General features: G+C 38.0%; 1 protein-coding gene across 3 annotated transcripts; it reads left to right on the top strand.

Moving 5' to 3' along the window:
* The first annotated feature begins 223 nt into the window (after positions 1 to 223).
* Positions 224 to 18,235, top strand: stambpl1 (STAM binding protein-like 1). 3 transcript variants are annotated; one of them, XM_079801112.1, is made up of 11 exons: positions 224 to 790; positions 2,913 to 3,019; positions 3,893 to 4,110; positions 4,371 to 4,446; positions 5,231 to 5,326; positions 5,441 to 5,750; positions 6,499 to 6,623; positions 6,947 to 7,084; positions 12,267 to 12,379; positions 16,821 to 16,920; positions 17,033 to 18,235. In XM_079801112.1, the coding sequence occupies exons 2-11, from the start codon at positions 2,990 to 2,992 to the stop codon at positions 17,087 to 17,089; spliced, it is 1,263 nt and encodes a 420-aa protein (XP_079657238.1). In that variant the 5' UTR covers positions 224 to 790; positions 2,913 to 2,989; the 3' UTR covers positions 17,090 to 18,235. The 3 variants fall into 3 exon arrangements, with proteins under 3 accessions (XP_079657238.1, XP_079657240.1, XP_079657239.1); XM_079801113.1 differs by lacking the exon at positions 2,913 to 3,019 and having other exon boundaries at positions 522 to 790; positions 17,033 to 18,211; XM_079801114.1 differs by lacking the exons at positions 12,267 to 12,379; positions 16,821 to 16,920; positions 17,033 to 18,235 and adding an exon at positions 7,515 to 7,657 and having other exon boundaries at positions 386 to 790.
* The last annotated feature ends 95 nt before the right edge of the window (positions 18,236 to 18,330 follow it).

Here is an 18,330-nt window from a genome sequence, read left to right on the forward strand (position 1 = left end):
TTTTAATGATTTACAGAATCATATTTTAACTGCTGCATAAACGGGCTTTGACAGTTAAAGGTATAATGTTTATTGTTTTAAAGGACATTACTTTCTCTAATGTAAATGCCAATCAGATCCTGGGCAGATGCAATTTGGCGATTTGGAGGAGTTGTGCCCCATCTGGTGGATAAAAATACAAACAATCCATGTCACAACAGTTTATTTTTGTGGCGTAACAACTAAATAAATGTAAACCATTCGAGAAGCGCGTGTCCCATCATGGCTACTCTCTAGAATGTAAATAAATGGTCTAATAGTATCTGTTTATTAAGCTTGTAGCCTAAATGTCGTGATTTGCATCGAATATTCGTCCAGTCATTCACCCACTGTCACATTGGTTGCTGCTCAAAGTGAACTACACCTCGTTTGGGCATCATAGAAGAATCTCGAGAATCCGGATGATGTCTAGTTAGGCGGCTCGTGGGGTTTTGAAACACGGCCAGTCAAGCACAGCTGCTACAGCGGTATTCATCTGACTCACAGAGCTCCGGGCGAACCATCTGACAGCGCAGGGTTATTCGCTCTGAAAGACAGCAATCAGCCATTTTAGCCCTGTGCGAATATTCATGCCAAAAGAACAAAGCCTCCATGAGGCACAAAGGCAAAAGACCGAGAGTTTTAGACAATAATAGAACCCTGCTCTTTTATTTACGCGAGTTGCCTGTTTTCGCGCTGAATTCTAGCATGTGCCACATGTGACGATTATAGGAATGTGGAGCATGGGATCACAACAGCCATTCACCTACAGGTGAGGAATTTATTGTATTTATACATACATTTTTGGTACTAAATTAGACCTATGATATATTGTAACATATAACACACTATTTTGTGTTTAAATTAAATTGTTGCAATCTCAGCTGGCAAATATAGCACTGAAAAAACAATGCCATTGGCTTGATTATAATGATTATATACAAGCTGTACGATTGGTTTGTCATCTTAACATTATTGATTTTGTCATGGAGGAGCTCCAGGTTTTAGCACATTAGATGTTGATCATATAAAATGCATTTGTGTCATAACTTTTTAGTGATGGAGAAAAGCAAGTTACTAGACAAGTCGTGATTTATAGGATAATAAGTAGAAATAAAGTTACGTTTGTGTAATATTACTAAAGTTCTCACTCTTTAAATTATGTATTTAATAACAAATAAACAATATAACAGCCTAACCTATTCATGTGCGGGTCAGGGATGAGTTCTTCATGAACTTTGACATCATATTTTCTGGCATATAGCTAGACAATCCTAGATAAATAGTAATCATGTTTATAATCTAATTGTTTAACATTGTGTGTGTTGATGTGAGACACGGTCATAAGAATTTTATTTTAATACCTATGCAGATGTTTGTATTATGTTTTGATTTACTTAGCTCTTAAAATATGAAGAAAAACTCTCTTTTTTTTCTCAACATCTCTTTAGACTTACACAGAACACAATAATAAATTATTATTCTAAACTATTATTTCAGTGTATAGCTCATACCATTAATTTGTTTCTAAATAAAATGTTTTGGTATTTTTGGTATATGGTTAGACTTTATTTTAAGGTATCATTGTTACAGTGTAGTTAATATTTAAGTACTGAGTAATATTAATTATCAACATGTACTTACTATAGGGTTTGGTTGAAGGTTAATTGCATGTAATTATGCATCATTTACTGTTATTACTATGGTAAGTACATATAACTTATGTAACAAGGACACTGTAAAAAAAAAAAAAAATATATATATATATATATATATATATATATATATATATATATATATATATATGTGTGTGTGTGTGTGTGTGTGTGTGTGTGTGTGTGTGTGTGTGTGTGTGTGTGTGTGTGTGTGTGTGTGTGTGTGTGTGTGTGTGTGTGTGTGTGTGTGTGTGTGTGTGTGTGTGTGTGTGTGTGTGTGTTACATATGTTTTTGTCAGTGATATATTTGCCAGCTGACAAGATTGAAAAATTTAATTTAATATATATATATATATATATATATATATATATATATATATATATATATATATATATATATATATATATATATATATATATATATATATATATATTACCACACATGACACTTAAAAGCTCTTTTGCTTGGATTGTTAAAGAATCCATGAGAATCCAGACCGTTGGTCATTCATTTCGTATTTACCGAATCATTGTTTGCTTTCTTTGATGAGTAAATGTGAAATTGCTCTTTAATAAGTTTAAAAAAATGTGAACATTAATAAACACCTCATATTTAATATTCATATGATCTAGCTAATCAAATGCAAATTTACATTATGCAAGGCCCTGATTATCAGAGATTGCTCAGTGTTAAGTCTGTCACATCCCCTGCGCTCTTATTTTAACAGTGCATCTAGTTTAAGTTGTCATGGTAGCATTAATCGGAATATTTTCTTCTTTGGTGGTGATACTTTTTCCATTTGTGAATTTGCAAAAGGATGGCACTGTGACTGCACCCTCAGTTTTCAAAGAGCATAGGAGAGAGAAGCAGTCCAATATCTACCCATCTTTGTGCTAAGTGAAAAAGCACACCAAGGATTTTTTTTCACAGCTGAAGATATCCATGAGTCACCATATTTTGCTGCATGGTAACAAGCTGTCATAGCAACTGTAGCACAGATTCTGGAACGAATAACCATGTTATTTGGACCGAGATGCAGAATTATATTCGATAATCCCCGTGGAAATCAACAGGGCACGTTAACTGTGTTAATAGATTAGGAAAAATACGCTAGGAATTCTAAGGCATGGAGTTGTAGCCAAATCCGGTGTTGAGTAACTGAAAACAAAACGTTATCGACCCAGTGGCCTCTTAATAGCACTGCTGTGATGCCAGATATGATGTTTCTTGCTCCTCAGCTTGGAATCATCTTGGGAGATGACAGATGGATGCATAGGGAGGATCGAAGCCTGCAAAGCAACGTCGTAAACTCACCATGGACCAGGGCTTCAGTTTCAGCACACTGGTGAGTGGTGTTGAGGGAAGAGGAGGAGGGTGTTGGGGGACAGCTGATATTACTCGGAGGTTGGTCACAGGGACAGAATGGCTTCCTCTGACTCACTCCCATTAGTATTCCCATTGCAGCTGCTCCGTCATTCAGATCCCTCCATCCTGGAGTGGGCGAGAGGGAAGAACGGATGTAGCCCCCTTCACACTTGCTTTCCCCTCTTCGTGAATGCATCAAAATAGTCTTCTTATTCTGGCCACCCAGATTCCTCTTCTCCAACAATTGTGCAGAGACTTTTAATTTGGCTCTCCACCAGCATTCGCAGATTTTTGTGTTTGTACGGCGTACTGTTCAAAAGTCAAGCAGGCTGTCATGTCCAACAAGTCTAACAGCTCGGCAGGCCCTTATTGGTGTCCATCGGTGTCCTGCTGCATGTTGATTAGACGCCCACTCTTTGCAGTGACCCTAAAACAGAGGCTCTGTTTAGTCATTAATATGGGAGTTGGAAGCAAACTCAGCGTGGGTGCTGCCGTGTGTTCCGGTTCGCACAAGCTGAGTGATGAACAGAGCTTATGTTGTGTGTATCAGAGGCCTGTGATGTCTTTGGGACCAAATTCCCTGTGCCACTGGCGTACTGGGACCGATTCTAGTTCGGTTTGCCTGTCTAAAACAATTTTACTTGGCAGAGCTATAAAGTGGCTCACCAGATTGACATTTTCTAAATATCAGAAATCAAAATATTGCAAATAGAGGGTGAAATTGTTTCCAAAAGGACATCACTATATGTCTCCATCAGCAATAGTATTTCATACTGATACTAGTTCGCAGAGATTTGTGGTATGCCACTGCTCTGTGTTTTTATGTGTTTTTTTTTGTCCTCTCTGTTTGCAGAAAAAGTTAGCAGCCGAGCCGGATCACACTGACGTCTCTCTACCGGCGGTGGAACGTGTACGGGCCCTCAGCAAAATGGGCTATAACATTGAAATAAATGAAGACATCGCTCCGAGACGCTACTTCCGCTCTGGTGTGGAGATGGAGCGTATGGCAGCTGTTTATCTAGAGGAGGGCAGTCTGGAGAATGCCTTTGTCCTCTACAATAAGTTCATCACGTATGTTTTTATTTAATTCATTTATTTGAGTTGATTTCCATCAATTCATTTTCCAAACCGATTATCCTATGTAGGGTCACCGGGATGCTGGAACCTATCCCACCGTCTTGGGCCTTTTTGTTTTGTTTAGTTTTGTCTTTAGTTTTCTCAGCTGTGTCCATGTAATCTAATTTTTCCTCATATCTTTTGCCATAATATAGATTTGTGTAATTCATGGCCATCAATTCTCAGCTCGGTTTTTCTATTTCACTCCTGTGCAGTTTATTTGTTGAGAAACTCCCCTGTCACAGGGACTATCAGCAGTGCAACGTCCCTGAGAAGCAAGTGATAATGAAGGTAAGCCCTTGGCATGTTACTCACAGGAACTGACGGAGCCCACTGTAAATCTGATTAGCATCATGCTCAATTACCTTGGCCATGTCAGGCTCCCAGCTGCTCACATGGTGGGTTTGCCTTGTGTAGGCACATGTTCTGCTTTCATTTCAACATGGTGTTCTTACATGATGTTTCAAACAAAAAGACACATTTCTGATTAAAGTTATTTTTATATATATATTTTTATGGATGTTTAAATGTTTAAAAACAGTTGTCTTGCCTTTCCTGTTGAAAAAGGATGTTAATACCTATCTAGGAACTTGTTTTAAACCAATACGGTTTACGTCAAAACCATTACCCATGATTTGCTACTTACTATTGCTAGTCTGCTGCAAGTTGTATTGCTAAAGAGGCATTCATACTCTAGAGTTTTTTATTGAACAAAAATGCTTAGCGCAACATCAATATTTTTGGTTTTGGTTTGGAGAAAATTTGTTTAAACTTAGCTAGATATCTGCAAATAAAAATGTTGTTTTGTTCACTAGCATATAAAGGGCTTCAATTGTAGCAGACAGTGACTAAAAGGCAAAGCCACAAAAATGTAGCATCTTTAACCTAATGATCTTAATGTTTCATGATGGTCCTTACATCCAAAAAAAGATGAGTATTTAGTTTGTGTCTCTATTCCCAGCTTTAGAAAAATCATTATGTCCCTGAAAGCATTAGCTAGCACATATTGATCTGGTACTCGCTGTCTGTAACACAACCCCTAATGTTTGTTCCATTATCTGTTCATTATGTTCAGAAATTACAAGAGGTTGCTTTTCCACGAAAGGACCAATTGAAGAGACTTCTCCATGAGAAATACACCAAAGAACACAGTGAATATCTAAAGAGTCAGGTGCATTAGATTGAACACTTTATTCACTGCTGATTAAGTGCCTTTTAATCAAATTTCAGATTCACTTCATTATTGTGAATATCAGACGTAATGTGTTTGGGAATATCTGTGCAGACTCAAGCCATGGCTGCTGACATGTGTGGTGATCGGCTGCAGAAGATGTCTTTGTTGGAGGAGGAACGGCAACGTGTGGCACAGCTCAGGAAAATGCAAATCGAGTCCGAACAGTTCCGCTATTTCGAGGACCAACTGCGTAGACAGGAGCTGGCCAGTCGCAGGGATGAGGCTGTCCCCAAAGTGCCTGAACAAACCGACGGGTCCTGCTTATCCCAGACCCCGAGAAACCATGTACGCCTTGACCCCAATCGTAACAAGCCAGCGGCCCCCGTCCCCAAACCGGCAGCCACCTTAGCAGCTGTACAGAGTGAGTGCCCTCATTTAGCTCATATTTGCTTGTTATTCATTTTATTGATTTATTACACTGCTCTCTCATTAGTCAGTTGTGGTATTTTTATGTATTGACTGTTAAACTGCATATTTGACCACTGCTCAATTAATGTTCTCATATAATCAAATAATTTATGTTCATTTATTTACACTACTGTTTGTGGTCAGCATGATTTTTTTTTAAATGTTTTTGAAAGAACTCTCACAAGGCTGAATTTTTTTGATAAAAAATACAGCAAACATAGTAATATTATGAAATATTATTGCAATTAAAAAAAATGAATTATGAATATGATTAATTTATGGCAAAATTGAATTTTCAGAAGCCATACTCCACACAAAATGCTCTAATGTGCTGATTCGGTGCTTACCGGTAATATTTTTGGGAAAACCATTGTAAATGTATAAATGTTGTTTAAAAGAACAGCATTTATTTGAAATGTAAATATTTTGTATAATTATATTTTTCTGCTAATTTTGATATGTTTTATGCATCCTTATGCATTAGAATTCTTACAAATAAAAAATAAAACATACTGACATACTGAAAACATACTGACATACTGAATTTTTAAAGAGTGTATTCATTCATCAATAAACAGGATAATGTACTGCCAGACAGTCATTAACGCAAAATAAACCCCTTTAGGAAGATACAAAGTTTATTTTGCAATAATTGCTCACTGACATGAGCAGTACTACAGTATGTTCCTGTGTGTTTCTAGATCAGCGTGTGGAAGGCCTGAGGCGGGTTTTAATCCCACGAGACCTGACATACAGGTTCCTTTTGCTGGCTGACAGTAACACAGCGAGAGGAATTGAGACGTGTGGCGTTCTCTGTGGAAAACTGGTAAGGCCTCAGCTGGAGCAAACCTCCTCTCTGTAGGTGTGAGAATCTTTTGTTCCATCCTTTTTTCCACCAGAGACTAAAGCTAAATATACTGAATTATGATGATCCTTCCCTGGAAGTGAGTGTGAATATGATTTTGGGAGTGTTGATCAATTGTGAATATTCTTCTCATTCACTGGGAAAATAGGAGCTTAGGTATTGCACAATGTGTGTAAATACTAGGTGTGCGAATGTGGACTTCCTCATACTTTCACCACACATGCAAAACCGATATGCAGTGTGTTAATAGACAAACTGAAAATCTATTTTTTGTTGACCCGCAGACGCATAATGAGTTTGTGCTGACCCATGTGATCGTCCCCAAGCAGTCTGCTGGTCCTGACTACTGTGACATGGAGAATGTGGAAGAGCTGTTCAGTTACCAGGACCATCATAACCTCCTGACGCTGGGCTGGATCCATGTGAGTGTCTCTCTTTTTCTGGCTCTCACATATTGTCATGCAGGTGAAAATCTTGCTGTCAGACCCACACAGAATCTGAGCCTGCAGAAAGCGCAACAGATTTCCACAGAATTTGAGGCTCCATCATTCACACGCCATGCCCTTTGTGTGTTCATTTAGTAAATATTTTGGCTAATTTTGTTATAGAAATAAGAGTTTATTTTTGTAAGACTTTTTTTTTTGGTTGTTTGTTAAATCCAATTCTATTCTACAGATTTCTCCCAAAATCAACAGAGAGAATGGGGAAAAATCTGCAGATTTTGTATGGGCCTGGTCATTTCTAATAAAACATTACAGGGTTATATGCTTTTTAGATTGTGTAGCACAAGTCTTTGGTAGTACCGAGTTTGCAACTTGACTTTATGTACGTCTTTTTTTACGTACATCACAGTGCGCGCTTCAGCAGAGAGTCGGAGAGGGTGAGTCGCTTGGGAGAAGAGAGCAAATTCGAGCAAAATGGGAAGTGCAGATTTAACTCTCAATGGCTCAATTGGTTTTGGAGATAGGTGGCAACAGTGACAGCAATGAAGCCAGGTGCACTTTATGCCTCAAAAAGTTTACATTGGGTTCTATGGAAATATGGGCAAATTACCAATCATTTAGGTTTTTATTAAAGCTACACTATGTAACTTTTCCGTCCACTAGATGTCGCCTGTTCAAAACAAAGGCGTAGTTTGATGATGCCACGTTTGAGCGCAGAATCTTGGGACATGTGGTTTTCACCTCACAGCCGGTGGAAAACAGTCAGGATAGGACTCGGGCAGAAATCATGTTCATGGATGCGATTATTAACATTACTGTAGTCTGAAGCAGAGCAGGACCGAGTGTTGTGGAGCTGAGCAAGGCCGCAGGAGCGATTGAAGAGCGGGACTGTTATTATGGCATCGTCGCCGGCGGGACTTTTATTATGACACGGTTGCCGGCGCCGCTTCCTCTTTTCCAGTCATGAGTGAGGTAACGCAACTCTGTTTATCGTATTAGATATATCTGAGTGTGTTGAAAAGGAAGTTATGACGTTCGCGCGGCGGCTGCTATGACACTTGTTCACACTGCAGTGAGAGTAAAGTGTTTCACTGAATAAAAACGGAAACCGAGGGTGACGCAGATATGACGCAATCGACAGGCGACTCCCTCACACGCATAGCCCACACGTCCCGGTTCCTCGGTTAAAACAGCAATTTCTCACGATTTACAAATAGTTGGAAACATTTGGGATATTCTAAGTACTCAACTGAACAAAATATATAACACTGGCCTAGTGTTTTTTACTGCAAAAATCCTACATAGTTCACCTTTAAGGCTGTCAAAAGATTAATCGCGATTAATCGCATCCAAAATAAAAGTTTGTGTTTACATAATATATGTGTGTGTACTCTGTTAATTATTATTTCTATATAAATACACACACATTCATGTATATATTTAAGAAATATTTGCATGTATATACATCTATATAATCTATAATATATATAAATATAAATGTTTTATATATAAAAATAAAAAAAAAATCTTAAATATATACATGCTTGTGTGTGTACTTATATATAAATAATAATTAACAGAGTACACACACATATATTATGTAAACACAAACTTTTATTTTGGATGCGATTAACCGCGATTAATCTTTTGACAGCCCTAGTTTTTATATGCAATTTTAGAATACTTTTCCATCAACGGTTAAAATGTACAACATGTGTGTGTGCACACCTCGTTTCCAGACCAGCACGCCCATGGGCGAACATATGGGCACTAGTGCAATTACTATTTAAACAACGTGGCGCTGGACATGAAAAGGATCTGGCTGCATCTGGCTGAAACTAGCAAAAAACACTTGCGACGCATTTGCGGCAGGTGTATGATACCATGAATACCATGGCGGAACGAGTGAAGGAAGTGAATGAAAGTGCACATTCACTCTCTTAACAGTGCAGTATAGAAGAGCAGAAATGCAGCCGTTACCCTGGTAACCCCGTAAACAAAGCAGGCTGTTTCTGAACAGTATTTAAATGTTTCAAAGAGCCATTCAGTCATTTGATTAGCCACATTACATTCAGATTTGCATACATGTTAGAGTCAAATTTTTACTAAGCACTGTTATGTTGTCCTGTTTACTATTTGTATATTTTTAGTATGAAGTACTGAGTGGAGTACTGTTTACATATTACATATAAAACAAATGCATATAATACAGTGTATTTTGAATGGGCAAATTCGTTTTTTATGTGTGCACAGTATTAATTTTAATTTCTTCTGGTTTTAAAAAGGCCTTTTAAAGTCTTACATTTGATTTAAATGTGCATCAACCCTGCATTAGGCAAGTGTTATATATACAATACCATTCAAAAGTGTGGGGTCAGTAAGATTTTTTGTTTTGTTTTGTTTTGTTTTAAAGAAGAGATTAATACTTTTATTCATCAAGAATGCATTAATCATCAAGCGTTACAGTAAAAACATTTCAATGTTACAAAACATTTCTATTTCACATAAAGGCTGTTTTTTAATTGTAAAAAAAAGAGATGTTTACTTAGCAAAAATCAGCACATTAGAATGAACGATGAAGGATCATGTGACTCTGAAGACTGGCCAATTAGCTGATAAAAATTCAGTTATGCCATTACATGATTAAATTAATTTTAAAAATATATTTAAATAGAAGAAATGTTGGCAATATTACTGTGTTATTACTGTTTATGTGGTCACATAAATGTAGCCTTGGTGAGCATTACTGACCCCAAACTTTTGAACACAAGTGTATAATTAGGCTACTTATATAAGTAATTGGCGGACCACATACTGAACTCATTCTGCAACCCAGTTGTATTCATTTATTATTTGCATAATCAATTATGATGTAACATCAATTTATGGATCACCATGGAAACTCTGTTTAACAATGTATTGAACTGTTATTCTTAGGGCTAGATTTACTAACTGTCTGCACCTGCTCAAACCCTCGTGGCCTTAAAAAACAACTTTATTAGCGATGAAAAGGCATGGACACAGTTATTTTTGTGGCTGACCTTAAAATGTATGGGAGGAGAGTATATAAATAATCATGCAAGGTGATTTACTAAAGATTGTGGTAGTCAATTTACCGGTAGTCTTAACCCATTTTGTGCTTGACATGGCTGCATCTATTGTACACTGTGTAACTTTTGGCCCTCTAGCGGTTCAAAAACAAAACTGCATGCATTTTGCGGAAGAACATTGTTTTAGTTGTGCTTCAGCTCTGCAAGACTTTGCGGATGAATATGGTTATCCTACTGCTCATAAAACTTTCACTGCTAGGCTTAAGAGAAATAGGGGAGAGTGGGGCAGAACCTAACGTGGGGTTAGTTGTAACACACGTTTTAAAACTTTCCAACCATGCCAGCATAACGAAACGTATGTATTTACTAGTTGTCATATCATTACTATATCCATTAAAAATTGTTCCAAAATTAAAAAATCTTTGGAAGATATCACTGAACATTTATTTAACCATAGCAAAAGTAAAAATGTATTTTCTCTTTTTTTTGTGTGTATTTAAAATGAGACAAATCTGATAATATTATTTTTAATCTTTTATCTATTATTTAACAGTTCAGAGAGAGTTCTTTTATGCTGATCTAACCAGCAGAAGACACTAAATCCCACTTTAAATCCCAGTTGCGCAGGTGGGGTATGTTGTAACACAGCGTTACAAAATGTGCCCCTATTAGAACTACGCTTTTCTATTCTATACTTTTATGAATTCTATTGAGAAAACATAAGTAAGAGGTGAATAAAGACTGAGAGTCAATATTAAGAAATTATTCATTATTATTGTTTTGAACTATGCAGTATAGCTGTGTTTTGTGGTGTGTTTAGTGTCAAACTCAAAGATGTGTTTATTTTTAATTATTAAAAATGCCATTATTTTATTTGAAAAAGGTAATAATTGTATTTTTTGGACAAAATATTTAATTTTGTCTTGGATATTTTTTTTATTAGATCATCAGATAACATTTTAAGGTGTCATATGGTCATGTTACAATGTGCCCCTCACATTTTACAATGTACCTCACCTATGGGGCATGTTGTCACAATTAACTTCCATTCTTTCGGGGGAAATCAAGAAAAAACTATACACTGTATTAGTGAAACAAAACCACATAATTGTACTAAACTAGAATAAACTCTAGTACTAATACTCTGAACCCTAAGTGGATTTACACAAACTGAGAAAGTCAAAAGGCATTAGGTTGTGCCCCGCTCTCGCCTAACCAGTTTATATGGAAAGGATCTCAAGCTGACAAGCTGAAGACGTTACTATTGCTATACCCATTAATAGACATGGTACTTGAAAATAATTTCCAGCACAGCACTACATGAAATGACCATACAGACTAGATAATGCTTTACAATGAACTCTGTTAGAGAGCTACATGTGGCAAATTATCTGTTTAATAGGATACCTTACTTGCCTGTTGCGTAATAAAATCAGAATCTTCATGTCGCTTTTACAACATATCAAATCCCTCGGTTTTCACCATCTCCAAAAAGCCAAGCCCATATTGATTCTGGTTTTATTACAAGCTCTGTCGCATTCTCTTTTTGCCAGTAGACTCTCCTCTGTTGTGGTTTATTTTTTTTATTTTTTTTTAACAGGGTAATTCCCCAGGGGTTGGAGATTTTAGTGTGCTCTATGTCAACCTTTGTGACACCTTTGCTCGTTGTGACAACTAACCTACAGTATGCCACTTCTACACCATACACGCATCAAAGTAACCAGAGCAACTTTTCTCTATTTACGGAAATGACGAGGCACACTTGTACACGTGTAATTGGCTTTCCATAGTGAACCAGGATAAGACAAAAACACGTTTTGGAAGAAGGATTGATGTATTGACTTATTATTTAAATGGTTAATTTGGAACAAAAAAGTTACATGGTGTACCGTTATTTTGTGCATTATCATTAGATCACCCGCAGAACTTTGCTCTCCCATCGGTGCTTTTATGGGATTGCAGTCTCACGCTAATTTGCCCTGCTTAGTGATCTGGCCCATAGTCTCCAAGTCACCTGTTCATTTTGTATGGTGAATTATTTTATGGCTGCATGAGAATACGAGGCTACTAAATGTGGTGTTTATATGAATATTTGCATGTTTGACTCACAGACACACCCGACACAGACGGCCTTCCTCTCCAGCGTGGATCTACACACACACAGCTCTTATCAGCTCATGCTACCTGAGGCCATCGCTATTGTTTGCGCACCTAAGCATAATGAGTGAGTATTACACTCACAAAACTCCCACACCCTCCATTGTGTTCACTCAACCTCAAGGCTTTTTCCGTCCACAGCCTATGAAGCTCTACTACAAATCAATGCAGATTAATGCATTTTTTAAACAATAGATTTTGGATTGTTTGAAAAGTGATACATTTAAACATTCATGAATCATTTCAGTACTCTTGTCGTTAAAGATCAACATTTATTCAAGGCAAATAAATTCAATGAATGTCTCCCTGTAGACTCTGATTGAACTACATCATTTAAGTAGATACTATATTTTATCTTTTGTCTTTTGCAGTAACATAGATTTTTTTTAATGTCCAGATTGCTGCAATATAAATATACATATATTTCTTCTTTATATTGCATATATATATTGCATATATATATATATATATATATATATATATATATATATATATATATATAGATAGATATATATACACTCAGCTAATGTATTATTAGGAACACCTGTTCAATTTCTCATTAATGCAATTATCTAATCAACCAATCACATGGCAGTTGCTTCAATGCATTTAGGGGTGTGGCCTGGTCAAGACAATCTCCTGAACTCCAAACTGAATGTCGGAATGGGAAAGAAAGGTGATTTAAGCAATTTTGAGTGTGGCATGGTTGTTGGTGCCAGACGGGCCGGTCTGAGTATTTCACAATCTGCTCAGTTACTGGGATTTTCACGCACAACCATTTCTACGGTTTACAAAGAATGGTGTGAAAAGGGAAAAACATCCAGTATGCGGCAGTCCTGTGGGCAAAAATGCCTTGTTGATGCTAGAGGTCAGAGGAGAATGGGCCGACTGATTCAAGCTGATAGAAGAGCAACTTTGACTGAATTAACCACTCGTTACAACCGAGGTATGCAGCAAAACATTTGTGAAGCCACAACACGCACAACTTTGAGGCGGATGGGCTACAACAGCAGAAGACCCCACCGGGTACCTCCACTACAAATAGGAAAAAGAGGCTACAATTTGCACAAGCTCACCAAAATTGGACAGTTGAAGACTGGAAAAATGTTGCCTGGTCTGATGAGTCTCGATTTCTGTTGAGACATTCAGACGGAAGAGTCAGAATTTGGCGTAAACAGAATGAGGACATGGATCCATCATGCCTTGTTACCACTGTGCAGGCTGGTGGTGGTGGTGTAATGGTGTGGGGGATGTTTTCTTGGCACACTTTAGGCCCCTTAGTGCCAATTGGGCATCGTTTAAATGTCACGGCCTACCTGAGCATTGTTTCTGACCATGTCCATCCCTTTATGACCACCATGTACCCATCCTCTGATGGCTACTTCCAGCAGGATAATGCACCATGTCACAAAGCTCGAATCATTTCAAATTGGTTTCTTGAACATGACAATGAGTTCACTGTACTAAAATGGCCCCCACAGTCACCAGATCTCAACCCAAAAGAGCATCTTTGGGATGTGGTGGAACGGGAGCTTCGTGCCCTGGATATGCATCCCACAAATGTCCATCAACTGCAAGATGCTATCTTATCAAATATGGGCCAACATTTCTAAAGAATGCTTTCAGCACCTTGTTGGATCAATGCACGTAGAATTAAGGCAGTTCTGAAGGCGAAAGGGGGTCAAACACAGTATTAGTATGGTGTTCCTAATAATCCTTTAGGTGAGTGTATATATATATATATATATATATATATATATATATATATATATATATATATATATATATATATATATTTACACCGATCAGGCATAACATTATGACCTAATGACCCTTTGTCCGAATATTGTGTTGGTGTTCTTTTATTGCCAAAACAGCCATGACCCGTCGAGGCATGGACTCCACTAGACCCCTGAAGGTGTACTGTGATATCTGGCACCAAGATGTTAGCAGCAGATCCTTTAAAGGGGTGATGAATTGAGAAATCAACTTTTCCCTTAAGCTTTTGATATATAAAAGGTCATGGTAATATAAGAATATCCTGTAAATTCCAGAGCTGAAAACTTCCTTGTTAGTCAAAGAAAAGCTTTTATAGACACCTGGCCCAGCAAACGACAGGTTTTTCAAAGTGGGGATATATGTTGTCAAAGGGAGGCAAGCACAGCCTCAGCAGAAGAATAGCAACGCCTACTTCATCACTGCCTGTTTAGCGCATGTAACATAGGTCTAGTGTTAAACCTTCGAGCTACAAAGCAATAAACATGCCGTTGAGGATTACAAAATATTGTGCAGTGACTGGGTTCCACAGTAATGCAACATGTGTTCATTCTAATGCCTGATCTGAAATGTGATGATTCATGTAGTCAGATGTTCTTTGTCTGTGTGTCAGTAAGTCAGACCAGTGACTAAACATCAACTTGCGTTGTTTCTCTTAGTAGGATGAAAATAATCTGTTATTTAACAGGGATTAAATTCTATAAAGAAAGTGATCAAAGAAAGCACCCCTAGCAATCGTTTAGAGAAGCACGCGCTGAACCTTTCAATCAAACAGGAGAGTTTATCAGTGAAGCGTTTATCAGTGACTCGCGTTTTATTGAATGAATGTCTTAACTATATCACATTTGCACTGTTAGTGAAGATGAAAGCATTTGTTAGTGTACAGAAACTAAAGAGTTGTGACGAAATCGCTGCTTTCACGAGCTCAGCATGTGTGATGGGCTACAATGATCATCACTGCAACCTTTCATGCCACAATCTTAATATAATGCCATAGATATACATTTAATGCAACACTTTTCATGATTAGTTAACCATGAGAGCTGTAATTGTAAAAAAGAGCTAAGTGAGGGAGTAATACTATTTCAAATTCAAAGACGTTAGCCAATCACAGCAGTGGGTGTTTACACTGAAGTCTCCCAGTGGACACGGCCCTTAAAACAGAGCAGTTCAGAGCAGAAGGCTAAAATCAGGGTAGGAAAAATGCCTTTTATTTATAAATTATGAATTTATTTTATGTAAAAAGCATTCTAACATTATAAGTGCACCCCAGGAAACATCATAAACAATAAAAAACGCAGTTCATGACCCCTTTAAGTCCTGTAAGTTGTGAGGTGGGTCCTCCATGGATCGGACTTGTTTGTTCAGCTCATCCCACAGATGCTCGATTGGATTGAGATCTGGGGAATTTGGAAGCCAAGTCAACACCTCAAACTCGTTGTTGTGCTCAAACCATTCCTGAAGCATTTTTGCTTTGTGGCAGGGCTCATTATCTGCTGAAAGAGGCCACAGCCACCAGGTAATACCGTTTCCATGAAAGGGTGTACATGGTCTGCAACAATGCTTAGGTAGGGTCAAAGTTACATAAACATGGATGGCAGGACCCAAGGTTTCCCAGCAGAACATTGCCCAAAGCATCACTGCCTCTGCTGGCTTGCCTTCTTCCCATAGTGCACCTGGTGCCATGTGTTCCCCAGGTAAGCCACGCACATGCACCCAGCCATCCACGAGATGTAAAAGAAAGCGTGATTCATCAGACCAGGCCACTTTCATCCATTGCTCGTGGTGCAGGTCTGATGCTCACGTGCCACTGTTGCCGCTTTCGGCGGTGGATAATGCACTATGCAGCCCCATACGCAACAAACTGTGATGCTCTGTGTATTCTGACACCTTTTTATCAGAATCAGCTTTAACTTCTTGAGCAATTTGAGCTACAGTAGCTCTACTGTTTGATCGGACCACATGGGCCAGGCTTCGCTCCCCACATCAATGAGCCTTGGCCAACCATGACCCTGTGGGCGGTTCTCCACTGTTCCTTCATGACCCTGTGGCCGGTTCTCCACTGTTCCTTCATGACCGGTTCTCCACTGTTCCTTCATGACCCTGTGGCCGGTTCTCCACTGTTCCTTCCTTTGAGCACTTTTGATAGAGACTGACCACTGCAGACCGGGAACACCCCACAAGAGCTGCAGTTTTGGAGATGCTCTGACCCAGTCGTCAAGCCATCATAATTTGGCCCTTGTCAAACTCGCACAAATCCTTACGCTTGCCCATTTTTCCTGATTCAAACACATAATATTTGAGGACAAAATGTTCCCTTGCCTAATATATTCCACCCACTAACAGGTGCTGTGATGAAGAGATCATAAGTGTAATTCACTTCACCAGTCATAATGATATGCCTGATCGGTGTATATATACTGTATATATATATATATATGAAGACTTCAGATGCAAAAGCCTCTAAGTCCGTCTGACGTTTTTCTTTAAAATAAGCATTTTTGTCATGCTTCTATGTATCGGTTTCTATCTAAGTACCGGTTCTTCTGAATGAGCTGAGGTTGGGATTTAGTGGGTTTGAAGTGAAAGTATTTTATGAATGTGTACTATATGTGGAGAGCATTCACTCAGTATCGTCATCTCATTTTTGACCAAAGTGGCTTTTAGAGGCTTTTGCATGTGAACTCTTCATATATAAAACAGATCATTGAGATGTCATTTTGTCGCTTCAGCACGGGAGTGTTCCGCCTCACCAGTGCTGGAATGGGAGAAGTGGCTGGATGCAGATTGAAAGGTTTTCACCCCCACTCTAAAGACCCCCCTCTGTTCGCTGTAAGAACCATTTGTTTCAACTGAGAATATGAAAAACAGCTTCTGTACTGTATGTTGACATCAAAAGTGAAACACCATTAGAGAAGTGAAAAATGTATTTTTCTATTTGCAGATTTGCAAGCACATTGTGGTGAAGGACTCGAAAACGACAGTTCTGGACCTCAGGTGACAGAAGAAGAGGGGAAATACTTCAATATCAGCAAACCATTGAGAATATCTATTTATATCTTTCTTTACTTGAAGGCTTTTTTGTATTTATTTATTTTACAAAAAGGTACTGTGAAACAGAATCCCTCATCTGCACAGTTTGCTGTGAGCAGGTTTAGTGAAGCTACTGAGATGTTCCAATGGTGTTTTGTGTTTTTTTTAGATCATCATGCGCTTTTTGTTTGTGGCCATGTGTTTTTCAAAAATATTGTGGTCAGATTGTACTCTCTAGTATGATCTGACTGCTGTTTTGGTTCTTTGTCCTCAAGGTGGCGTCATTTATCAAGGCATACTAAGAGGCTGCTACAATGTGAATTGTTTTCAGGAATTTTTAAAAGGAAGTGTGTGCGTGCGTGTGTGTGATTTGCCTTTGATATCCATTGATATCATTTGCAGTTCTCACTGTAACACAAAATACACGGAATAAGTAATATATTTCTTTTTAAAACTAATGAAAATTTTCTAGTACAAAAATATAATGAATTGCTACAAGAGTCATTTCTAGGCCTTATTACGTATTGTATCATTTTTAGTGATTGAATGGTTAATAATTATGCTTTGTAAGGCAGTAAATCTAACTTATAATAATGCAACACATACTTTAATTCAGTCTTTCAGTTCAGAGACCATTTCAGGCTAAAAGACTTCAGCCCAATTATACAATAGGAAGTTGGCCAGTGAGCTGACTGTTTTATTTTCCAAGTTCAACATTTTTTCCAATGTGGATCAAGTGACTTTTGAAAAGCATAAACAAGATTGGGATCTCTTCGCCCACACCAAAGCTCCCATTACATAATAAGCAAAGAAACCTAAGGCCTTGACTGCACTAATCTCAGGGTGCCATTCCCTCATTTTAACAACCTTATTTTTGTCTCTACTACTTTTATGGTTTGAGAAGATTTTATTTTTGAAGTTATGAACTTATCCATGCAGTTCAGAGAGTATATCATGTATTTCTGGTCCAGTGTGGCATTGGATTGCTTCTCCAGTGTGTGGCTTTGTGCACAGGACAGTACAAGTAGGCTTATGTGTCTGTACATGCACCATTTCATTCAGCAGCTCATTTGTTAATAAAAGCGAGAGAAAAAAAGATCTCTGCTTTTTTTTTTATAGTGTAACACTTTGTCATCATTTTCCCAAGCAAAGTGACGCATGTAGTGATGAAATGGGGTTACTTGAGCAGGATTCATCACGGATAAAAGA

This window comes from Gobio gobio, assembly GCF_949357685.1.
Source record: "Gobio gobio genome assembly, chromosome: 20".
NCBI lineage: Eukaryota > Metazoa > Chordata > Actinopteri > Cypriniformes > Gobionidae > Gobio > Gobio gobio.